This window comes from Vulpes lagopus, chromosome 11 (genome assembly GCF_018345385.1).
Source record: "Vulpes lagopus strain Blue_001 chromosome 11, ASM1834538v1, whole genome shotgun sequence".
Taxonomy (NCBI): domain Eukaryota; kingdom Metazoa; phylum Chordata; class Mammalia; order Carnivora; family Canidae; genus Vulpes; species Vulpes lagopus.
In genome coordinates this window covers 62,096,835-62,123,387 of record NC_054834.1, presented here as the reverse complement: position 1 = coordinate 62,123,387, position 26,553 = coordinate 62,096,835, and the positions used below count along the sequence as shown (strand labels likewise).

General features: G+C 38.2%; 1 protein-coding gene and 1 pseudogene across 1 annotated transcript; one reads left to right on the top strand and one right to left on the bottom strand.

Annotated features, from left to right (window-relative positions):
• The first annotated feature begins 8,101 nt into the window (after positions 1 to 8,101).
• On the top strand, positions 8,102 to 11,422 carry LOC121471574 (annotated as a pseudogene).
• Positions 11,423 to 15,688: 4,266 nt separating this feature from the next.
• On the bottom strand, positions 15,689 to 16,630 carry LOC121471573 (olfactory receptor 5B12-like). The gene has a single exon (XM_041722369.1). The coding sequence runs from the start codon at positions 16,625 to 16,627 to the stop codon at positions 15,689 to 15,691; it is 939 nt and encodes a 312-aa protein (XP_041578303.1). The 5' UTR covers positions 16,628 to 16,630.
• Positions 16,631 to 26,553: the final 9,923 nt, after the last annotated feature.

The following is a 26,553-nucleotide window of genomic DNA, read 5'->3' as shown; positions in this document are numbered from 1 at the left end:
ATGTCTATTCCACAGAACTCAAGAGTATCTAATGAAATGTAATCCTGTGTAGGAGCAAACTTAAACAGAAAAAATCCCACAAATATTGATCTGTAACATCTTTTCCTTCATAATACTGATCAAAATATCATATATTCATTTTGTATGTTTACTCCTTTTGTTTGATTTTCCCCATTAAAATGAAAGGGCTAAGCATCCTGGCACAATTTCTAGGCTGATGACTAACAAAGACTCAGGCCTAGAGCAGAGCTGAAGCTCAGTAAAAGATTTTAAGTGATGAATAGCTGCATGATATGAGGAACCCACGAGAAAAACTCGTCTGTTTGTTAAAAAAAAAAAAAGAGCAGAAACAACAGAACACACTAGGTTATGCTGCAGTAACACATTAAATTGAGAACTCACAGCTGAACACAAGATCACAAAGATTTTATATCAGTTTCCTATGGCTGCTATAACAGCACACTCCAGTGCCTTCAAACAACACATGTTTATTTTCTCACAGTTCTGGAGGCCAGTTGTTGGAAGCCAGTTTCACTGGGAAGGAACAAAAGTATCAATCTTCAGCGTGTCCAGGGGGTACTCTGTCCCATGTAGATCTTATCTCAGGTGGCTTCCAGCATTCCTGGTTTTATTCCCATCAGTCAATCTCTGCCTTTGTGGTCACATTAGTTTCTCTTCCTTTTTTAAATAATAAATTTATTTTTTATTGGTGTTCAATTTGCCAACATACAGAATAACACCCAATGCCCATCCCATCAAGTGCCCCCCTCAGTGCCCATCACCCATTCACCCCCACCCCCCACCCTCCTCCCCTTCCACCACCCCTAGTTCATTTCCCAGAGTTAGGAGTCTTCATGTTCTGTCTCCCTTTCTGATATTTCCTACCCATTTCTTCTCCCTTCCCTTCTATTCCCTTTAACTATTATTTATATTCCCCAAATGAATGAGACCATATAATGTTTGTCCTTCTCCGATTGACTTATTTCACTCAGCGTAATACCCTCCAGTTCCATCTACGTTTCTCTTCCTATATTCCATTGTATATATGTACTACATATTTTCATTAATTCTCAATTTATTGGCATTTGGATATTTTTCACCTATTGGCAATTGTTAATAATGCAGTATATCTATTTGTATTCATGCACAAGTATTGTTTGAGGACCTGTTTTCATTCTTTGGTGATATTACTAGGAGCAGAATGGCTGGTTCTAATGGTAATTACATGTTTAACTTTTGAAGACCATCAAACTGTTTTCAATAGCATCTGTTCAATTTTACATTGCCACCAGTAATGTACAAGGGTTCCAATTTTTCCACATTCTTGCTACAACTTGTTAGTTCCATTTTCTTTTATAATAGCCATACTAATATATGTGAAATGGTATCCATGGTTTTGAATTATTTTTCCAAATGCCTAATGATTTTGACCATACTTCCATGTGCTTACTGGTTTTTAGTAAATCTTCAGAAAAACGTCTGTTTGAAAACTTTGCCCATTTTTCAACTGAGCTGTTGGGGGTTTTTTGTTGTTGTGTTCTTTATATATTCTCCCTATTATGCCCTTATCATAAATGTGATTTGCTAATATTTTCTCCCATTCTGTAGGTTTCCTTTTCACTTTCTTGAAGATGTACTCTGATATACAAAAGTGCAATTTATCTCTTTTTTTTCATTTGTTGGTTGTGTTTGGTGTAATCCATGACAGACCATTGTCAGATCCCAGGTCTGGACTTTTCCCCACATTTTATGATGGTTTTATGTTTTTAGCAGTCATACTTCAGTCATCAGCCATTTTGAGTTAGTTTTTATATGTGATGTGAGGAAGGGGTCCAACTTCATTCTTTTGCATTTGGGTATCTAGTTATCCCAACACCATTTGTTGATTGCTTCTTTTCCCATTAACTGGACTTGGCACCTTTTGTCAAAAATCAATTAGCAATAGATATATTGGTTTATGTCTTCTCTCAATTGAATTCAATTGATTTATGTCTCTATCCTTAAGGCAGTATCAAATTGCTTTGATTATTTCAGGTTTGTATTACATTTTGAAATCAAGAAATGTGAGTCCTCCTACTTTGTTTTTCCTTCTCAATATTGTTTGGCTATTGATGGTCCCTTGAATTCTATTTGAATTTTAGTAGTAGGTTTTCTATTTCTATAATAGAAATATGATAGGAATTGCAATAATCTTGTAGATCACTTTGCAAAATATTGCCAGTAAACAATAGCATAACTCCCAATCCATGAACACAGAATGTCTTTCCATTTATTTAGGCCACCTTGAATTTCAGCAATTTATTTTGTAGTTTCAGTGTACAGCCCTTTCACCCCTTGGTTAAATTTATTCTGTATTTAACATAGGATACTGTTATAAGTGGAATTTTTTCCTTAATTTTCTCTAGAATTGTTTATTGCTAGTTTATGCAAGCACAACTTATTTTTGATTGGTGAATAAGTTTATTAGCTAACGGGTTCTTGTACATTCTTTAGGATCTTCTCTATATAAGATGATATCATCTGAAAATCATATGATTTTTCTTCTTTCTTTCCATTTATATGCCTTGTAATTCTCACTTTCTTGTGTAATTACTCTAGATAGAGCTTTCTTTGAATAAAAGTGGTGAAAGCAGGCACACTTGTCTAGTATGTGGTCTTACAGGGAAGGATTTCACTCTTTCACATTCAAGTATGATATTATCTGTGGGGTTTTAATTAGGGCTCTTTATAGGTTTGAGAGAGACACTTGTATTCTTAGATTTCTGCTTCCTGATGATTAGTTGTGTTGACCACATTTTCATGTAACCCATTTTTCTAATATCTTTGGGAAAATATCACTTAGGTCCTTTACCCATTTTTATTGATAATTGGTTTTCTTCCTACCATGTTGTGTGAGTTCTTCATATACTGACATATGAAATCATCAGATATGTGGTTTGCAAATATTTTGTCCCATTCTGTAGGTTCCCTTTTCATTTTGTTGATTCTTTTATTCTGCAGAAAAATGTGGATAAGGACAAACATTTCAGATGATGGAGAGAGAAACATAAAAAGTAGTAATAATCTTGATATCAATCTTCTCATCAGGAAGAATTAGAAGTTAGCAGACAAAAAGAGATTAAAGAAAAAGAAGTTAAAAAAAGGAAAGAAAAAGAAGTTAGTAGACAGTGGACTGATAACTTCAAAAGGCTGAGGGAAAAAAACAAAACAAAACAAAAAGCAAAAAGCTGAGGGAAAAAATATCAGTCCAGATTTTTATACCTAGATGAACTACCATTTGAGTTTTATGGCAAAATCAGACATTAGCATATATACAAAAATCGGAAGTCAGTATACTGAAAGTGTTTCAGGAGAAGGAAGAGATGAAATTTGTCTTAAGAAATTTGGAACATGGAATAGAGTATGTTTTGTTCCTTTTTCTTTCTCTTTTGGACTAGTTTAACTTCAGGAAGATACTTCTTTCTGTCATGCTCTATTTGTATGATAAAGACAATGAGATAGCATTGCTAAGGAACCACCTATAATGTTGGGCTGCATATGAAGTTAGGTTCCCCAGAAGCAGATCCACAGTCAGTGATTTGAGTTCAAGTAGCTTATTTGGAACTTAATGGACAGAAAGCACTGATAAAGTAGTGGGAAAGTGAGTCAGGGAAGGATGCCAATACAGAGTTATATTAGTCAATAGGTGATACCTGTGGAAGGGACTTGATCTACTAGAAACCACTGGAAGACTGTAAACAACATGCCTCAGACCTATATCATCTGAAAGATAATGAATCAAGTATTTATCACTCTGTTTCTATTTGTCACTTATTGATCATTGACACCAGAAAAATTAAGTGTTCCACAATGAGCTGAGCATGCCCTTACAGTAAAATAAGCCTTTAGTCTAAGAGATACAGACTTTTTTCATAAAAAGCATTGGACTGAACATAGACAAAGAGTGCCAAAGGGATATGGATAGAGAACCAATAACATCTGCTACAAAAGAGTATTTAGGACAGAAAAGAAGTCTATCTGCCAACAGATCAGAATCAAATTTTTAAATTAAGTTATTAGTAATAAGTATTTTTATTCTCCATATTTCTGTCCTATGTGTCATATAGTCTGTTTGTTGTAAGCACAAAAGGGGAAAACAAGCATTTTATTTATCAATCTCTAAAAATCCAGTAGCCTAAAATTTAACTCTAACAAGTAAAATAATGGAAAGGAGAAAAAGGAAATGAATAAAATCACAGCAGTCAGAAAACAAAATAAGTGTTTAGATTATAAGTATAAATAATACAAAAATGTAAATGTAATAAACCCATTGGTCATGTACTAAATATCAATAAAACTGAGAGAAGAAAAAAATAACTACAAATGCATCTGTGTGCTAGTCAAAGGAAGAAAATATATCCCTGTATCCAGTTTAATTGCTTCTTCCCTAGAGAGAAGTGATTGCCCTCATAGGGGCTGTCCCCTAGGTATTTCATGCCTATAAATTTCCTCCTGGTTCCCATTCATTAGGATCTGAAATCATATCATGACTCTACCTGACAATATTTTAAAGGACCAGACTCTGAGTATATCCCTTTGGTCACCATTTATCTAAATGAATGCTAATTCTTTCTAGTACACACACCAGTCTTTCCCCAGACTGAATGATGGCAGTGACTATGCAACCACAGCCAGGGGAAACACCCTAAGATAATAAAATAGTGAATTCTGTTGAAAGAATAACCCTTACTATGATTTTTATGGACCCATCCGCATTTCACATTTTCACAGACAAAAATTCTGTGAAATCATGGGAGAAGTAATTTATTATTTCTATACCACAAATAAGGAAACTGAGCTCAGTGTAAGGTAAATGACTCTTCTAAATACACACATACACACAAATCCATGGTAGATGCAAGACTTGAACCTAGGCTTCCTAGCTCCATGTACATAATCCTTCATCTCTCCATGTCTCAGGTACCTTGGAATATTTTGACCAATACCTGAGATATGTTCCAAAATTATGTATATATCTTGTAGGTCTGAATTTCTGATTTCATACTTAGAGTTCAGTATTTTCTTTTCTGATAAGCTTCTGGACTCAATATACACTTTTTTTTAAAATTTTTTATTTATTTATGATAGTCACAGAGAGAGAGAGAGAGGCAGAGACACAGGCGGAGGGAGAAGCAGGCTCCATGCACCGGGAGCCCGACGTGGGATTCGATCCCGGGTCTCCAGGATCGCGCCCTGGGCCAAAGGCAGGCGCCAAACCGCTGCGCCACCCAGGGATCCCTCAATATACACTTTTAGTGAAAAATGTAATTGATGCAGAAGCAGCAAGGCAGCTACCTCTTCTATATGAGTTTTTGAGCTCATATCTAGTTGGACACTTTTCCCAAAACTCTGGCTTAAGTATAGGATTCAAGTGCAAAATATTTTAATCAACAGAGAATAGTATTGTTTTTATGACCTTTTATGCTGCTTTCCTTTCGAGGATAGCAAAAACCTATTGTTTTGTGCTGGTCTGAGTCTATTGACAACCAATGTTGTGGCTGGATGGACCCTTGTGGTTCTTATATTTTTTGCAAGAGGTCCTCAGCAATAAACATCAGGAAACTTTGAAAGAGACAAGGTTAGTACTCAGAGGTCCTGGAAATCATATGGCACATCTAGGGCCATGCAGCAAGAAAGCTGGTCTGGGTTCTGCTTTTATTGAGGTCAAGCATAGGGACTTGGGATTACTCTTCAGTGGTGAGTTTAAAATAGAGTAAATTTAAAGCATGGGAAGAGAAACATACAATTATTTTTCCAATTTCAAATGGCAGATTATCTAAATCAACCATGAGCTCTAAAACAAGGAGCCAGGAAAGGCATGAAGTCTGGCTCTTTATCCAGTGGCTGTCAAAGTGATTATTGATATTGTTGTCTTTGAAGCAGATGCCTCAATAACCAAAGCCTAATTCAGGCACTTGCATTACAAAGAAAGAAAAACCAACTGTCAGGGTTTACACTGCCTATGATAGATGATACTCTCATTGAGCAGGTGGTAAATTCATCCTGTTTACTATGTGTTGACTTGCTCTTGAAGGCACACCTAGCCAAACAGGGTGAAGTGATATTTCTTTAGACTCCAGAAGGATCTTCATGAAACCACCAACATCTTTACTCCATTTTCACTATCATTTTCCCACAGCCTACTCTTTCATTACTTGCTCATCTGGAAAATCTGACAAGGGCAATGACTGAAGCCACAGGCATTGAAATAAGTTAGACATGGGTCTGAATCTGAATTAATCTCATGCTGGATGTGCTATATGAGGAAAGCATACAACCTGATGAATTCTCCATTTCCTTAACCTTTGAATGGGATTTGTGTGTGTATGTGTGTAGATGTGTGCATGTGTGTGTACATACTCTCTCTTCCTTTATCTGATATCTATCATCCATCCATCCAGCCATCTTTTCATCTCTCCTTCCATTTATTATCTATCAATCTTCTATCTTTCTGTCTGTGATGTCTATCTGCCTTCCTATTTGTCATCTGTCTTTTTGAGATAAATGATAACATAAACACCATATTATGGTTCTATCCTCTGGGAATCTGATTTGGGAATGGATTTATTCCAGATGTGTGACCTTGGGGAATTTAATACTTCTTTCTGTTCTTCCATTGATTATTACACAGAACCAGACAGTTGATCATGATATCTGTGAAGGTATCTTAGTTTCAACAATCTCTAACTCTTTAGATAACTTACTTATTATATATTCTTTACATCCCTATTGTGGCAGTTAGAACAATGCTTCTCAGTATTGGAATTTGTGATTATATTCTCTTATATGGTAGAAGATATTGTGTGTATTATTAAGTTAAGTATTTTGAGATGGCAATATTATACCAGATTATCCATGTGAGCCCAATAAGAACATTCCAGTTATTATAAAACATAGCAAATGCTAACCAAGAAATTATAGCTTATGCTATTATTGAATGATGAGTTCACAAAGGCAAATACTGTAAATTCCAGACATGCAATGTATTGGGGAGCCTGAAGGAAGGTGGTGGCAATAGTACTTACTAGAAAATAGATATCCCTCTGAAGACTGTAAATAAAAATAAAAAGATTTAAAGCATTGTGCTTGCTCAAAAACAATCTACAGACTAGAGTCAATCCCACAGACCTTCCATATTTATGATCCAGCTAATTGATAGTAATGACAGTAAGAATGTGTCTAAGATTAAATATGAGTCTTTCAACCCAAGCTAAAATGTGAGTCAAATGGAGGAAATTAAGCAAAAGAGGTCTAGTGAGAGTTCTCACACAGAATGGATAACAAAGCCTCCAACACAAGAGATGTAAGACAGAGTAAGACATACTGGAAGAAACAAAAAATCCAGATGGACTTAGTGAGGTGATAAAATGCAAATCACAGAGCAAAGTTACCAGACATCAAAACTCATTCACACCTCGAAGCTCTGCATGTTGCCACCAACCTTCCTATACCAACAGACATGATTGCTCCATCCTAATTATAATATTACACATAGAACTCGTCAGAATAATGCTGAACACCCACATTGTGGGTTTTTTTTTTTTTTTACGGGGGGAAGAGTCCTTTATTTGTCTTTTACATGAAAACAAAATGGAGGGGGGAGAACAAAAAGGGAAATAGCCAGCTGTTTAGATTTCTCGAGTCGGAATGGGGCAGTTGGCTTTACAACAGGAATCTGGGTCCCCACAACCACAGGGCAAGTGCCACTGGACCGGAAGTGGCTTAGTGAAGCACCATTTCTACTAAGTCTTATCCCAAGCTAAGTAGACATAAGCTTACAGTGGTAGGTGACACTGGAACACTTGAGCACAGAGAGGAGGTGACATGCAGCAAGGTGACGGCAGGGCAGGCAGCGCAGGCCAGGCTAGGCTGGGAGCAGGATCAGTTCACAAAGAGCGAGTGGGTGAACTCCACGTAGTCGAAGGCAGTGGAGAGTTCGCGGCCCTTGCCATCCACGTAGGGCTTCATGTGGGAGACGCAGTAGTCGGTTTGTTCTCGAGTCAGGTTCTGATACAGCTCCTCCTTGGTCACGTAGGGCTTTCCATTGTGTGAACTGTTTGTCATGATTACTTCACTTAACGCTACAGGAACGTGGAGGTATGTTCCAATATCACCTTCATTTTACTGATGGATAAAGTGAAGCTCAGGAAACTTAGTTTAAGACAATATCTCCTGGGTGATAAATAGGAGTTCTTCTGTGTGAATGCACATGGAACATTAGCCTAGACCCCAATATTTTTGCACCCAAATCTGTATCTTCTTTAGCTTTTGTTGACTGTTTGTATCTCTAATGTTTCGTTTATCTCACTGTGCACATACACATATACTTGTGGATTGCTGTACTGTGCAACCCCAAGCATTGAACTTGGAAGAATGGATACATGATTAACTGTAAATTGAATAGGATTAAAATCAATTCAAAATCATTGATGAAAATCAGACACATAGATCAATGGAACAGAATAGAGAATCCAGAAGTGGACCCTCAACTTTATGGTCAACTAATATTCAACAAAGGAGGAAAGACTATTTACTGGGAAAAGTCTTTTTAGTAAATAGTGCTGGGAAAATTGGACATCCACATGCAGAAGAATGAAACTGGACCATTCTCTTACACCATACACAAAGATAAACTCAAAATGGATGAAAGATCTAAATGTGAGACAAGATTCCATCAAAATCCTAGAGGAGAACACAGGCAACACCCTTTTTGAACTTGGCCACAGTAACTCCTTGCAAGATACATCCATGAAGGCAAGAGAAACAAAAGCAAAAATGAACTATTGGGACTTCATCAAGATAAGAATCTTCTGCACAGCAAAAGAAACAGTCAACAAAACTAAAAGACAACCTACAGAATGGGGGGAGAAGAGATTTGCAAATGACCTATCAGATAAAGGGCTAGTTTCCAAGATCTATAAAGAACTTATTAAACTCAACAGCAAAGAAACAAACAATCCAATCATGAAATGGTCAAAAGACATGAACAGAAATCTCACAGAGGAAGACATAGACATGGCCAACAAACACATGAGAAAATGCTCCGCATCACTTACCATCAGGGAAATACAGATCAAAACCACAATGAGATACCACCTCACACCAGTGAGAATGGGGAAAATTAACAAGGCGGGAAACCACAAATGTTGGAGAGGATGTGGAGAAAGGGGAAGTCTCTTGTGCTGTTGGTGGGAATGTGCACTGGTACCGTCACTCTGGAAAACTGTGTGGAGGTTCCTCAAAGAGTTAAAAATAGACCTGCCCTATGACCCAGCAATTGCACTGTTGGGGATTTACCCCAAAGATTCAGATGCAATGAAACGCCGGGACACCTGCACCCCGATGTTTCTAGCAGCAATGTCCACAATAGCCAAACTGTGGAAGGAGCCTCGGTGTCCATCCAAACATGAATGGATAAAGATGTGGTCTATGCATACAATGGAATATTCCTCAGCCATTAGAAACGACAAATGCCCACCATTTGCTTCGATGTGGATGGAACTAGAGGGTATTATGCTGAGTGAAATAAGTCAATCGGAGAAGGACAAACATTATATGGTCTCATTCATTTGGGGAATATAAAAAATAGTGAAAGGGAATAAAGGGGAAAGGAGAAAAAATGAGGGGAAAATATCAGAAAGGGAGACAGAACATGAGAGACTCCTGACTCTGGGAAACAAGCAAGGGATGGTGGAAAGGGAGGTGGGCAGGGGTGGGGGTGACTGGGTGACAGGCACTGAGGGGGGCACTTAATGGGATGAGCACCGGGTGTTATGCTATATGTTAGAAAATTGAACTCCAATAAAAAATTTTTTTAAAAAAATCATTGATTACATTAAGTTTGGGAACCATTCTGAATGTGTCTAAAGCCTGGCACTGTCAATAACCATGTGAACTTGAATACTCAGTTTCTTTGTTTCCAAGTTACCTATTATATATATGGGTATAATAATTAATCAACCTTATAGGGATAATGAAAGGGTTGAATAAATACATATGAACATATCGAAGTGAAAGTTAGTAGTGGACTCAAAAGACCTGATTTAGAAAAAAGAAAGAAAAAAAAAAAGACCTGATTTAGGAGTTCAATCCATTCTAGGCATTCAATCCATTCTTGGACAGTTCATTCTCTTCCTGTGGCTCGGTTTACTCATATACAAAAAGAAGAAGCTGGGAAGATGATCTGTGATGAACCTTCCTCTACAAAAGGTATAGATAGGTTATCACTAAATTGCATTGTCATTCCCATGCTTAGACATGGAGAATAGTCAAAAATAAATTATGGCAATAATAAAATAATGCTTATGGAACTTTCCTTTATTGATCATTCTGTTCTCCTCCTTCTTGTTGCCACCGAGCATCTCATGATTCTCAAATTCACATCCATGAAGAATAAATACAAAGGTGGCTGATTTCATCCTGCTGGGACTAACCAATGCCCAGAGCTGCAGATTCCTCTCTTTATAATGTTCATCTTCATTTACTTTGTCACTCTGATTGGGAACTGGGAATGATCATATAGATCTTGCTGGAATCTCATTTCCACACTCCCATGTCTTTTCCATAGTAATCGGTCTCTGGTGATCTTCTGTTACTCCTCAACAGTCACTCCCAAGGTCATGGCTCAGCTCCTTATGGGAGATAAGGTCATCTCTACAATGCATGTGTTGCCAGATGTTCCTTTTTGGAATCTTTGCCACTGTGGAAAGTTACCTTTTAGCCTCAATGGTCTATGACTGCTACACAGCAGTGTGTAAACACCATTGCACCACCACCATGGAAACAGGTGTGTGTGCTTGTCTGATCAATAGGTTGCTATGTCTGTAGTTTTCTGATTGATTCTTTTGATGCAGGAGACACATTCCATTTCCCTTCTGTAAGTCCTCTCTCCTATCCATCACTTTCTGAGCTATTCCAGCAGTATGGCTCTCTCTCTTGTTCTGATAGACATGTCAGTGAGCTGGTTCTTGTCTTTGTAGCAGTCTTTAACATCTTTCTTGCTCACCTAGTTATCTTGATTCCCTACTTGTTCATATTTATCATCATCCTGGAGATGCCCTCAGTTGAGGACTGTATCCACCTGTGCCTCTCACCTCACTGCAGTGTCCATCTTCTATAGGGTAGTCATCTTCATGTACATACAGCCCACCTCCAGCCACTCTATGGACACAGACAAAATCGCATCTGTGTTCTACCTATGATCCTCCCCATGCTGAACCCGCTGATCTATAGCCTGAGGAACAAAGAGGTCAAGAATGCTTTCAAGAAAGTTGTTGAGAAGGTAAAATCATCTCTAAACTTCACCTCTCAGGGTTGTAGGATTCTCAGTGACCTAGTTCCATCTCTGTCAGATCTTCTCTATGCACTAACTCACAGTTTATAACAGCTCACAGTGCATTTAAATTACTGACATGATGGGGTACCTGGGTGGCTTGGTTAGTTAAACGTCTGCCTTCAGCTCAGGTCATGATCCCAGGGTCCTGGGATGGAGCCCTGCATTGGGCTTCTCATTCAGCAGGAGTCTGCTTCTCTCTCTCCCTCTGTCTGCCACTCCCTCTGCTTATGTTCTCTTTCTCTCTATCAAATAAATAAATAAATTTTTTAAAAAAATAAATTACTGATATGATACTTCCTTCTTCAAAACTGTCATTAAAAAAGAAGCTAGCATGTCCAATTGTGTAACATTTGGATGAGAATAACCATGAGGACCTTAAATATTTATTAATCATGTTTATCATGAACCTTATTAATTATGTGTGACTTATTCACATGATCACATTTCCTCTACTGTGTGCCAATGCAAGTATATTTGTAAAACAGGGCTCAAACTCATAAAGACGAGTACATGCAAGGACTCCATATGTGCACATACACACAAAAGTGGGAAATCTACTAAAGTAAGTAGGTGCAATATGGCTAGTTTTAATTTAAAAAGTTAAAATAATGGTGGATCAGAATATAAATTAATGTTTAACATTTTTTATTTATCTAGCAAAAAATTCTAAGTGTCCAAAATGAAGATAAACATGAAAGAAAAACTTTTAAATCAAGATATATGTTTTTTCTTGGCATATTTTCTCCAAGCTACATAACATCTTAAAGGAGTTAATATCGATGTCTTCAGTGAGTCATTTGGTACAAAAGTACAATCATGTAATAATTTTTTAAAGTGAGAAGAAAGGGGATTGATTGATAATAAAACAGAAAGACTACCAACTCTTCAGCTGTGTAAGATAAATGCACTAAGTAATGATCATATTATCTATTTTTTCTCCCTGGAAATACTATAAGATGGCTAGTGCTCCTTAGGGACACTTTAGTTTCAGATGAGCTACAACATGTCCTGCCTGCTCTCGTACTCCCTCCCTCCATGTCCCTCACACTGAGTCCCCTGCTGTTCCTAGACAATCTCATCTCCCTCCTGCCTCAGGGTCTTTGTACTTGCTGCTGCCAGTGCTCAGAAAGCTCCCTCACTTCCCTCAGATCTTTACTTAAATGTTATTGTATCATAGTCACATCACCCCCCATGGACACTGTTTCCAACTTGCTTTACTCTTCATAGTCCTGATCACTCCTCAACTATTTCTATTTACTTGCTTGTTAGCTTGTTTGTTCATTTACCATCTACCTAGAATGCACATTGCATTGCACAAAGAGTGGCTTTGTCTTCTTTTCTAACAACTTCATTCCCAATAATTAAATTATGGCCTGTTTCATACTAATTCCTCAAAAAACATTTGTTAAATTAATGAATAAACTAATTGTTTGAAAAAAACTAATTGTTTGAGTCCAACAATAAATATATTTAAATCACTGATAACTATAGACATTGCCCATTATACATTTCTTTTTTTTCAATCAACGAGCCATTTAATTGCTATCTGAAGAAGAGCATCCGCCTTGTTTTGTTTTGTTTTTCCAATATCATGTCTTTTTTTTTAAATTGGAGTTGAATTTGCCAACATTTAGTATAACACCCAGCGCTCATCCCACCAACTGCCCCCCTCAGTGCCCATCACCCAGTCACCCCAACACCCCGCCCCGCCCACCTCCCTTTCCACTTATATAAGTCTTTAGAAAAGAACCCTAGAGCATTTCATGCAATGTGGTTGGTTTTTTCGATATTCTTTCACTCAGTATCTGAATTTCCCACTTTTGGACAAATAAATTTTTGGAAATTACACTATAAAGTGGATTACATCAAACCATCTTAACTCTTTTCTATTAGGAATTTCTCATTAAATGGAAAATAATACATGAAATAAATTCTATTTGGTACATCATCAAAAGACAAAATATGGGACTATAAGAAGTTTTTTGATTCAATTTGCAAAATTCTTTAATAAATAATGATTACTCATCTAACTCCAATGATTCTAAATATGCACTGAAAATGTAAGCAAGATTTATAACATTAAATGTAAACTATTTCAGTGTGCTAATAACTATGTGTTTTTTTAAGATTGTATTATTTATTTATTCATGAGACACACACACACAGAGAAAGAGAGAGAGAGAGAGAGAGGCAGGCAGAGATACAGGCAGAAGGAGAAACAGGCTCCATGCAGGAAGCCTGACGTGGGACTCGATCCTGGGTCTCCAGGATCAGGCCCTGGGCTGAAGGCAGCACTAAACTGCTGAGGCACTGGGGCTGCCCAATAACTATGTATTTTATTTGATTTTCAGATGAGTTCAATTTTATTATGAAGGTACACAAAGTGAGAGTCTCAAAGTCCTATCTCATTAGCTGCTCTGAGAAAAGACAACATACATTTACTCCATCATGCATATTGGGAAAATCTTAGAAACTGTGTAAAGCAAAGAATAATTGTGGACTAGATTGTAGAGTATACATTTAATGAGAGTTGTATCCCCACCATCCAACCAAACCACTCAAAGTCATCTACCAACTTCCTATCACTATGGCCTATTGTCAGTACTTAGTCTTGATATTGCTTAACTTACCAGCAGCTCTGACACTTGCATTGATGCAATTTCTCATCAACTGGTTTCCAGGACACCACTCCCCTTCTCTGGCTATGCATCTGTCCGATCTTTCATTGAGAAAAATCCAACTCTTGGTCCTTGAAATACTTCACTCCTCTCTGCCTACATTCTTTTACCTGTGTTCTCATTCCCATAGCCAAGTATCATCTACCTGCTGTAAACTCCAAATTTATACCTCCATTTTAATGCTAAGCCTTTCCTGGTGGTGTTGGAGAGGCATCTCAAGCTTCTTATGCTCCAGGTGAAATTCATGGCTTCTCCTCACTCATACCTCCTACTACCATGCCTTCCACATCTCACACAGTAGTCATCTTATCCTTCTAGTTTCTTAGGCAGCAGGGCTACCATTTTTCCTACCCTCCACATCCACTATATCAGCAAATCACATCATCTCATTATTTCAAATACATTAAAAACAATCTGGCCAACTTGGAAGAATATAATACCACATATGACCTGGAAGAAACAAAAAATAGACAATTAAACAAATAAAATATAATTTCAGAGATTTATTTAAATCTATGAAGAAAAGAATAGATAAGGGATAAGCTATTTGAGATGGTGTGTTTGAGAAAGGGGCTTTTAAAGAGGCAATCTAAGGTCTAGGAAAAGAGGATCCACTAGGACAAAAACAAGCTGGAGACCTAGTTTTGGAGATAAAAGTAGCCTTTCAGCTTCAGGTACAAGTTGCGTGGTGGAATATGAGTTTTCATCAAAGAACATTCTTTTTTTCTTACAGGTATTGAGATTTCAACTAAGTACACTGCCTTTTAGATAGGGTTTAAATCTTGAAATCGATTTTGTAGGTCTTTTTTGGGCTTATGACTGAATCCTTGTTAATGGAGTGTACTCAGAAGTCATGTGGACAGTGACTATATAACTTTCTTGTAAAGAAATTATCTTTCCTTCAACTCATCTCTTCCTCCTTTCCTGCGGAGAGAATAGTTTTGATGAGGACAGAATTTCAACACCCTAAGAGATGGCAGAGAGAGATGAGGGGGACCTGGCCCTGAATGACCAAGACACACCATGTCCAGATAGTTCATTTTCACCTTGCTACATTACCTTCCACTGTTTGAGAATAAATTGCTGTTATACTTAACCCACCATACTTCGGCTTTCTTTCTTTATAAAATGAGCAGTTTAACCTCATTTCTAATTGTGGTAGATTAACTATGGGCACAAATTCTTTGTAGCTGTTTTCCTCAGGAGATGCGGTCCTTCTTCATGCTTGCACTGGGGCCAGCCCTTTGACTCCATTGGCTAGTATTTGTGATAGAAAAAATGTTGTGTGACTTAGGAGTCTAGACTTCAAGAAATCCTTCAGTTTTACTTTCACATTGAAAATGCTAAGTGAGAAATCTGGTCCATCCTCTGGAGGATGGAAGACCATGTGAAAAAGAGGTAGAGACTAACCAGAATCAACAGTTAGAAATGTGAATAGGGCCATCTTGAACCTTTCAGCCCAGCTGACTGTGCGGAAAATATGCAACCTCATGAATGAGCCCGTGTGAAAGCAGCAAAGGAACTACCCCATCAACCACAGAACTGTGAGAACTGTTGCATTAGGCATTGTGATATTTTTCTACACAACAATAGATAGCTGGTTAACTATGCAGCTTTTATAATCTCTCTAATTGATCTATGGGCCAAACAGAATCTTTAGCTTCTTGGTGACTTTCCTAAAAGCATTATTCACCTCTTTATTCCTTAGACTGTAGACAATAGGGTTCAACATGGGGACTATTATGGTATAGAACACAGATGCCATTTGGTCATTTTCCATAGAATGACTAGAACTAGGTTGTAAGTACATGAACATGACAGTTCCATAGAAGATGGTTACAGCAGTGAGGTGTGAGGCACAGGTGGAGAAGGCTTTCTTCCTTCCCTCAGCTGAGCGCATCCTCAGGATGGCAATGAAGATGAACAGATAGGAGGTCAAGATAACTATAAGAGCAAAACAGACATTGAAAGCTGCTAAGATAAAGAGCACAATCTCATTTAGGTAGATATCGGAGCAGGAAAGAGCTATAATTGGGGGAATATCACAGAAAAAGTGATGGACCACATTGGAATGACAGAAGGAGAGGCAAAAGGTGAATCCAGTGTGGATGGAAGATTCAATAAAGCCCCAGACATAGCAGCCTACTGCCATCTGAGCACACAAGCTGGTGGTCATAGTGGTGGTATAATGTAAGGGCTTACATACTGCTGCATGCCGATCATAAGCCATGACAGCTAGCAGGAAACAGTCTACACTGGCAAAAGCCACAAAGAAAAACATCTGAGCAACACATCCACCATAGGAGATTACTTTATCCCCTGTGAGAAGCCCAGCCATCACCTTGGGAGTAACAGCTGAGGAGTAAACACAGTCCACCAGAGACAGGTTACTGAGGAAGATATACATGGGAGTATGGAGACGAGAGTCCAACAGAATCAACATGATAATTCCAAGATTTCCAATGAGAGTAGTGAAATAAATGAGAGTGAATGTTATAAAGAGAGGGACTTGCAGTTCTGGGTTGTCAGTTAGCCCCAAGAGCATAAACTCATTCACCTCAGTGCTGTTCTCCATGGATAATATTTTGAAATTGTGGTTCACCTGTAAAAACCAGAAGGCAAAATGGATAAGTTACTTATTCATGGAAAAGGACCCAGAGCTCACCCATGTCACCCAAATACATGAGTGCACCATGACACCATTACCACTGCAGGGTTCCCAGTAACCCCAAGACTGGCATCTTCTGACATCCATCTTTCAGTGTGTAAGGGTATGTTTGTCAGTTCCTGACCTCACTGAGATATGCCAAACAACTCCTCAGTTATCTTCAAAATGGCCATTGCCTATTTTTATGTGGGTTGAAGGTTTCTGTGATTTTTTTTATCCCCTTAGAAAAGCGGTATAAATATTCCTGCGCTTTAATTTCTTTGTCTGAAAAAAACTAAGTGTATATGGTGTTTCCTACTTTTACTATATTACAAGATCCTTACAGCAATTTAAAAAGGCACTTTGAAAATAACACAAGTATTTCCAGAGGTAGTATATTGTGATGGCTAAGAACATGGTCTCTAGAGTGATGTTTCTGCATTCAAACCCTGGTGTTCCCACTTGCTAGCTGGTAATCCTGAGCAAGTCACAGCCTTTCTGTGGGTCAGTTTAAAACAGGGATGATAATAATAGTATTTCACAAAGCTGCTTGAAGGGATCCCTGGGTGGCTCAGTGGTTTAGCGTCTGCCTTCAGCCCAGGGTGTGATCCTGGAGACCCAGAATGGAGTCCCACATCAGGTTCCCTGTGTGGAGCCCGCTTCTCCCTCTGCCTATGTCTCTGCCTCTCTCTCTCTCTCTCTCGTGCGCGCGCACGCTCTCTCTCTCTCTCTCTCTCTCTCATGAATAAATAAATAAAATCTTTTAAAAAAAGAAATTGAGGAAGACACAAAGAGATGGAAAAATATTCCATGCTCATGGATTGGCAGAATTAATATTGTGAAAATGTCAATGTTACCCAGGGCAATTTACACGTTTAATGCAATCCCTATCAAAATACCATGGACTTTCTTCAGAGAGTTAGAACAAATTATTTTAAGATTTGTGTGGAATCAGAAAAGACCCCGAATAGCCAGGGGAATTTTAAAAAAGAAAACCATATCTAGGGGCATCACAATGCCAGATTTCGGGTTGTACTACAAAGCTGTGGTCATCAAGACAGTGTGGTACTGGCACAAAAACAGACACATGGATCGGTGGAACAGAATGGAGAACCCAGAAGTGGACCCTGAAATGTATGGTCAGCTGATATTTAATAAAGGAGGAAAGACTATCCATTGGAAGAAAGACAGTTTCTTCAATGAATGGTGCTGGGAAAGTTGGACATCCACATGCAGAAGAATGAAACTGGACCACTCTCTTTCACATACACAAAGATGAACTCAAGGTGTATGAAGGATCTGAATGTGAGACAAGATTCCGTCAAAATCCTAGAGGAGAACACAGGCAACACCCTTTTTGAACTCAGCCACAGTAACTTCTTGCAAGATACATCCACGAAGGCAAAAGAAACAAAAGCAAAATGAACTATTGGGACTTCATCAAGATAAGAAGCTTTTGTACAACAAAGGATACAGTCAACAAAACTAAAAGACAACCTACAGAATGGGAGAAGATATTTGCAAATGACGTATCAGATAAAGAGCTAGTTTCCAAGATCTATAAAGAACTTATTAAACTCAACAGCAAAGAAACAAACAATCCAATCATGAAATGGGCAAAAGACATGAAGAGAAATCTCACAGAGGAAGACATAGACATGGCCAACATGCACATGAGAAAATGCTCTGCATCGCTTGCCATTAGGGAAATAGAAATCAAAACCACAATGAGATACCACCCCACACCAGTGAGAATGGGGAAAATTAACAAGGCAGGAAACCACAAATGTTGGAGAGGATGCGGAGAAAAGGGAACCCTCTTACACTGTTTGTGGGAATGTGAACTGGTGCAGCCACTCTGGAAAACTGTGTGGAGGTTCCTCAAAGAGTTAAAAATAGATCTGCCCTACGACCCAGCAATTGCACTGTTCGGGATTTACCCCAAAGATTCAGATGCAATGAAACGCCAGGACACCTGCACCCCAATGTTTCTAGCAGCAATGTTCACAATAGCCAAACTGTGGAAGGAGCCTCCGTGTCCATCTCAAGATGAATGGATAAAGAAGATGTGGTTTATGTATACAATGGAATATTCCTCAGCCATTAGAATTGACAAATACCCACCATTTGCTTCAACGTGGATGGAACTGGAGGGTATTATGCTGAGTGAAGTAAGTCAATCGGAGAAGGACAAGCATTATATGTTCTCATTCATTTGGGGAATATAAATAATAGTGAAAGGGAATATAAGGGAAGGGAGAAGAAATGTGTGGGAAATATCAGGAAGGGAGACAGAACATGAAGACTCCTAACTCTGGGAAACGAACTAGGGGTGGTAGAAGGGGAGGAGGGTGGGGGGTGGGGGTGAATGGGTGACGGGCACTGAGGGGGACACTTGACAGGATGAGCAATGGGTGTTATTCTGTAAGTTGGCAAGTTGAACACCAATAAAAAATAATTTTACTTAAAAAAAAAAGCTGTTGGAGAATTTAATGAGTTGATATGTTTGAATTACCCAAAGTACTGTCTGATAGTGTGCAATAAATGGCAAATTTTACTATTATTAAATAAATATTACTATTATTTTCAATAGTATGTATATCAGGTTGTTGAAAAAATTACAAAAGAAACTCCACACAATTATTGGAACCACACTACTAAAGAAATTTAAGTGGGTGAGTATCCTCACAACTTAAATTCAAATCCGTTTAAATAAACATACTATTTTTAAAAATATTAACAACAAAATTTGGGAGCCAAGCATCAGGAATGATAACAGTACAAATGTTGGGATGCCATCTTTCATGGCATGATTCCTGCAAAAAGAATCTATTGAAGATTGTTCCAATTTTTTCAGCCAACTTCATAATCTCATCATAAAATAGCCTCCACAATTCTCAGAATCCAGGCTACATATCTGGTCAACCCTGATAAGTCTTACACAATGAATCCCTTAATGCCAGAATTATTCAGCCCTGGATATCTTTCTGTCACACTCCACATGTAGTCCATGAGCACATTTTGTCACATGTATCTTCAAAATATATCCTGAATTCTTGTCTTTGTCACCACCTCCCATGTACCTGCTCTAGGCTACGCCATCACTTAGGCCATGCATGCTAAGAACTGAGGACCACAGCAGGTTGCTGGAAAAGGTAAGAAGAGAAAATCTGAGGTGAGATGCAGACATGAGAGCTGAAAGACAGTGGAAGCCAAGGAGTAGAACCTGAAGATGCTAAAGTTTCATCTTTTCAAGTAGATAGTAAATGTGTTCTGTAGGCCATGTCTTTTTAATGCTAACAAAAATAGTATCAGCAGAGTACCTGGGTGGCTCAGTTGTTTAGTGTAAGACTCTTGGTTTCAGCTCAGGTCATGATCTCAGGGTCATGAGAACAAGCCCTGTGCAGGGCTTTGCCCTCAGCATAGAGTCTGCTTGAGATTCTCTCTCTCCCGCTGCCCCTCCCCCCACCACTCACATGAGTGCTCTCTTTCTCTCTTTCTCTCTCAAAATAAATAGATCTTTAAAAACTCCAATAATATCAGTTGTAGTGAGTAGTAAGGCACTACTGCTACTTGTTCACAGAAGTCTAAAACCTTTGATTGAGGGCAGCTCAGGTGGCTCAGAGGTTTAGCGCCACCTTCAGCACAGGGTGTAATCCTGGAGACCTGGGATCCAGTCCCACGTTGGGCTCCCTGCATGGAGCCTGCTTCTTCCTCTGCCTGTCTCTCTGACTGTCTCTTTCTCTCAGTATCTCTCATGAATAAATAAAATCTTAAAAAAAATAACCTTTAAAAAAAAATAAAACCTTTGATTGAGGGCATCTGCAAAGTCTGTGCTATGCTGCACATGAGACTATGCTTTGTTAACACAGGACCAGGTACTTCGAATGTGCTTTATTAACAGGCTCACTAAAAGCTCATTCAGAGATTCACTCGTTTATTTGTGTATTCACTTATTCATCTTTTAACTCATTACCTCAACAAACATATATTGAATGCATACCACTTTCTAAGTGCTCTCCTAAGTACCAGGATGGCAAATGATGAGAAAAAATACCATCTCTATTATTTCAGAAAAATCATTGTTTTCCTAATCAATAAAGGTTGCTGTAACATCTGGATTCTAGCTGAGTAGCCTGGAAGCACGAGAATATCAAAACCTTGGGTATTAAAGTCTGAAAAATCCATGCAAAGTTGTTGCCCTTGTAACTTCACATAGCACATCTTCTGATACCACAATCTAAACAGACCATAGAACTGAGCTAAAAATTTACCTTGCCCTTCAAGGAAGGTGACACAACTTCACTTGTGATCTTCAAATTGCTAGTGCCACTCAAAAAGAAAGAAAGTGTCCTGTTGATCTCTTTGCTTAATGTCTGTTCACAAAAATTGAGGTTCTCTAGAGGCATGGAGATAGAAAAGGTAATTACTAGTTGAGGATTATAAAGTATTCTCCAGCCTGTCACACAGAGATGCTTGAGGAAAAACAGGAGAAAGTCTCTGAATAAACTCTATAAAGTACTGAGCAACTCCAGGAAAGAATCATCATACCTACCATGGACAACATTTTAGGTTGGGATTTTATCCCAGCTTATCTCATAGGCTCAGAGTAATATGTCCATGAGATAAGGCCACTTAGGAAAATGGACAGCCTTTTACATTAAAATTTACAAAAAGAACACCAAAGAGCCTTTGATGCACAGACTGGTCCCTCCAAAGTGATGTCAAATAGAGTCATATTGGAATGTTAGAAGCTAATGACAGGGAACCAGAGGGATTTATACATACATGAACTTCTCAGTGGAATAGATACCCAAGAGAGCAACCAATGAGTCTATTCATGTAGACAAGAAGCAATTAGAGAACCAGTTTAGTTTGTTAAGGCATAGCATTGATGTATTTACATTACTTAGGATGATTTCTTCCTGATAATGCAGACATCTTTAGAAGTTCCCCTTAACCCTCCCAGTGGCGATCAGATAGAATCATGAGAGAGGTCATGGAAACCAGGCCGTGCATTATGGAAGTTGTGTTGTCCCACAGCCACACGACCTCCTAAAATTCATGTGAAGAAGTTACAGGTTATATAATCCTGCTTCAGTGTCCTCATTTATAAAATGAAGACAATGATAGTGCCTACTTCATACAGTTGTCATGAGAAACAAAACCTGGTACACAGTTAACTCTCACCCAACATTATAAAAAATAATTGCGAAGCCTTACTTTTTTTGTGAGAGAGACTCCATTCATTTCTGAAAGTGCCCATTGTCTCTAAAAGAAATAATTTATCCCTCAGAGGCCTTAGGAGTCACCATGTCTTGATTCCAAAGGCCCTATTATGGTGGAGTTGAGGTGTGTGTTAAAAATTAACAAAATGAGAAGTAAGACACAGGAGAATTCAAATATGAGCTGCTTAAACTGACAAAGCAAGAAAATAAAAATTCATCTGTAGCATATTCGCTTTGCCCACTGACTTCCAGAGAAAGCTGAATGACCCAGGCACTCAACAAAAAAATCTCAGATATATTTCTTTTTTTAAAAAGATTTTATTTATTTATTCATGAGAGACACAGAGAGAGGCAGAGACACAGGCAGAAGGAGAAGCAGGCTCCCAGCAGAATTCAATCCTGGGACCCTAGGATCATGACCTGAGACAAAGGCAGACGCTCAACCACTAAGCCACCCAGGCATCCCTCCCCCATATATTTCTACATAGAAACTGACCACCAGGAGCTGAGATATAACATTTTCCTGGATGCCTTCTACCCAAACACTTCCTATTTTTGATAATTGCCCACTATGTGAAATGTGGTAGGAAACTGTAACTGTACAGCACTGTGTTCACAATCCCTCTAGAGAAGACTCCAGAGTGGGGCATGCATGAAGATCCTGGTTCTGTCCAAACTGTCCTGGACTTGGAAGAGTTAATTAATGTGCCAAAGCCTCAGTTTCCTCATAAGTAAAGTGGGATTTACAACAGCACCTATCTGTAAAGTTGCTGTAAGGATTAAATTAATTAAGACATGTAAAACACTACAAACATGGTCAATGTACTAGGAAGTGGTGTATTTGAGAATGGTTATTATTATTATTATTATTATTATTATTACGCTTACTATGCTCACAGCTCAGCTAGCAGCAAAAGAACTTATCTCAGCCAAAGGGTTGCAATGAATACCGTACAGAAGTTAGGATAATTAGAATTTATTGACAGTCGGTGTTGTGGCATATGACATTAGCAAGAGTCCAACAGTTGTGGTAGTGGTAGCCATTGAGAGTAGTGTCAAAGGCAGAAATGGTGGATGTGCCAGAGGAATTGTCTTAACAAAACTGTTCCAGGGGTTTTGTCTTGCCTGTGGTTCCTGCCTTTTGGCTTTCTTTGTTTAACATTGATTTTCTTGGCCTAAATTATCCAGTGTTCCCTTTGGTTTGTGAGCACCCTTTGATTCTTCTAATACATTTCTTTTATGCTTAAGTTAGCCACAGTTGATTTCTGTCATGTACATCTGAGATCACCTCTCCCCCCTACATTATCACAGACATCTATGTGGTAGGCAGGGGTGGTGACAGTGGGGGAAGCCCAAACAGGAAAAGCAGATTGCCACTACTACTTTTGCTCAAATTCCTGAGTTTTTGTCTCTCACCTTTAACTCTCAAATGGCCCATAACTAGACTTCTTGACACAACCTGCCAAGCATCAAGAATCTTAAATTACAAATTTATATCATAAATATGGGAAAAGCTGACATGCTTCTTTGTCTCTCCTTACTCCTATCTTGGCATACTTAACTCACCTGTTTTGTATCAACTTTGTTCTAGTGGAGGAATATTCCACTCAGTTGGCTGGGAAAGAAAAGGTTTTTTTTAAAACCTATCATTTATAACAGCGTGGATGGAACTGGAGGGTATTATGCTGAGTGAAATAAGTCAGTCAGAGAAAGACAATTATCATATAGTTTCACTCATATGCAGAATATAAGAAATAGTGAAAGAGACTATAAGGGAAAGGAGAGGAAATTGAATGGGGAAAAATCAAAGACAAAGACCTTGAGAGACTCTTAACTGTGGGAAACAAACAGAGGGTTGCTGAAGGGGAGGTGGGTGGCGGAATGGAGTAATTGCATTAAGTAATGGGCATTAAGAAGGGTATGTGGGAAATGAACAAGGGGTGGTGGAAAGGGAGATGGGCGGGGGTGGGGGGACTGGGTGATGGGCACTGAGGGGGGCACTTGATGGGATGAGCACTGGGTGTTAAGCTATATGTTGGCAAATTGAACTCCAATAGAAAGAAAGAAAGAAAGAAAGAAAGAAAGAAAGAAAGAAAGAAAGAAAGAAAGAAAGAAAGAAAGAAAGAAAGAAAGAAAGAAAGAAAGAAAGAAAGAAAGAAAGAAAGAAAGAAAGAAAGAAAGAAAAGGAAGAAAGGAAAGAAAGAAAGAAAAAAAGATATGTGATGTGAGAGCACTGGGTGTTATATATAACTGATGAAAACAATTATTGAAAACTACACCTGCAACTAATGATGTACTATATGTTGGCAAATTGAATTTAAATTAAAAAAATAAAAAATAAATAGAAGTAAAAATAAGTAAATAATTTTTTTAAAAAAGCCATGAAGTAGGAGCATATTTGGATCAGTTTCTCAGGTTTCCAAATCCAGCAAAATGTAAATAAAAATTTATAATAGTTTCTTTTACTAAGCAAAAGACAAAAAAATAAGCCAAAGCATAGAAAGTACCCAAACCCTAACATCAGATAAATGCATTACCACTAAGGAAAGATACAAGTAAACATTTATCATGAACATAGATACAAAAATCCTCAGCAAAATATTACCAAACCAAATCCAGTAGTGTATAAAAGAATTAAACACAGTGATTAAGTGGGAATTATTCCAGGTATGCAAGGCTGAGCCAACATTTGAAAATCAATAGATGTAATCGACCATATCAATATGCTAATAAGGAAAACATGATTGTATCACTTGCTGCTGAAAAAGCAGTTGACAAAATCCAATATTGATTCATGATAAAAACTGTCAGTGAGCTAGCACCAGAGGAAAAGAAGTCATGCACAGGAAGTGGGGGAGGCTGGAAAGAACCTTATCTTTATCTTATTACAGGTATAGATGGGTAGATATAGAAATAAGCGTAATTGTGTGTGGGTGTATATTTCCTAGTTTTGTCTTCTAAGGTCATCTGGAAGTGACATCCAAGTAGCAATGAGCCTACCTAGCTCCTAAACCTTATTTTCTAAATAGTATTCTCTAATAGATGGAAGCAGGGCTCTCTGGAGAAAGAACTGATTCTAAGGCTGGAGCGGGGTCAATGCAAGATGAGTCTGAGCATCTTGTCATGCTCCAACAGAAATGTTCAAAACTAAAAAGATGGGGGCATGTCAAAAGGAAATAAGGCAAACTCAAAGAGCTCCCAATGACCAAACATGAAACCATCTGAGTAAATAAATAATATCAGATTATAACCCAAAGTATACAATAACTATGTGATCCCACCATACTGGTATAAACAAATGATTGAAGAAATAAATAAATGGTGAAAGAAACAGATTCTCCCTTCACAAGAATTCTAAATCATTTATTTATATATTCCCCTCTCCTCCCAGAGGTGGACCTTAGTCCCCCACTGCCTGGAGTCTAAGGCAGCCTTAGTAAGTTACTACAAATGATAGAATATAAAGAAAGGAGGACATTGCTTCACACTGGACAAACTGGCAAAGCTATCTTGGTTTCATGATCGAAGGTAATATCACGGTGCCAAGTCATGTTGTGAATGTGGATCTCAGATATAACATAATGAAAAGGGAACTTCCTGTTCTTGACAGAAAACCCATATCCCTTATCTAACCATGCCCCCCCCAAAACCCCAGGCAACTGCAAACTGAAAGCCATTCTACAAAATATCTGACTCGCACTCCTCAAAACTGTCCAAGTCATGTCCTAGACACTGTCATAGGCCAGAGGAAACCAAGGAGCCATGACAACTCAATTTGCTGTTGTTCCTGACATGTAATCTAGAAGAGAAAAGGACTTTCCTGGGGGAAAAAAAAAGATAAAATCCAAGTAAAATCTAAAGTTTAAGAGACTAGTAATGCCAAGATTGGCTTCTTAGTTTTGACAAAGCTACCATGTTAAAGTAACATATTAGTAACAGAGGAAACTAGGGCAGGAGGGATGTATGGGAACTGACAGTAATATCAGTTGTAAGTTTTTTAAAATTTAGAACATCCTAGAATTTTAAAAGTATTTAAAATGATAATAAAATGGTTCCAGCAAGAGAAACATCACCTTTTCCATAGACTTTAGGGCCAGAAGGGAATGTATGCTAGTATCCCACTAGCATGATACTGGTGAGATGAACTGGTAACTTATCCTAGCATCTGTATGACCACCTTCAAGCATTCAAGCACAGGTTTATAAATCTTGAGATGTGATGTCGAATGCTTCTGGTTGTATAGAGATAGAAAGAGAAGAAGACACAGATGCAGATATCCTTAGGTAGCTTTATTATGGCTAACAGGAGGACCAAAGTTAAATGATAATTATTGTAACTCACACCAGGATATTGAATGCAGGTTATGATTGCATTCAATAAAGATGTTTAGAATCACTGACGTTAATTGTACATTCAACATATATGAAGTAATTTTCTAAATCGAATCAGAGTTAATCTTTTAATACTTTCCTCTTTTAGGTCTTTTAACAATTTACTAAATAGAATTTTATTGTGTTACTTGCCACTTCATGGGACGATTCCTAAGGAAAAAATAAGAGATGGTTTCAGATGACCCACTGGATGGTATGGGTTCCAAAAAGATCCCTGCATCTAAAATTCAGAATC

What these genes read in the sequence shown, in the direction of transcription:
- LOC121471573 (XM_041722369.1), bottom strand. Translation starts at nt 16,627, where the DNA reads ATGGAGAACAGCACTGAGGTGAATGAGTTTATGCTCTTGGGGCTAACT.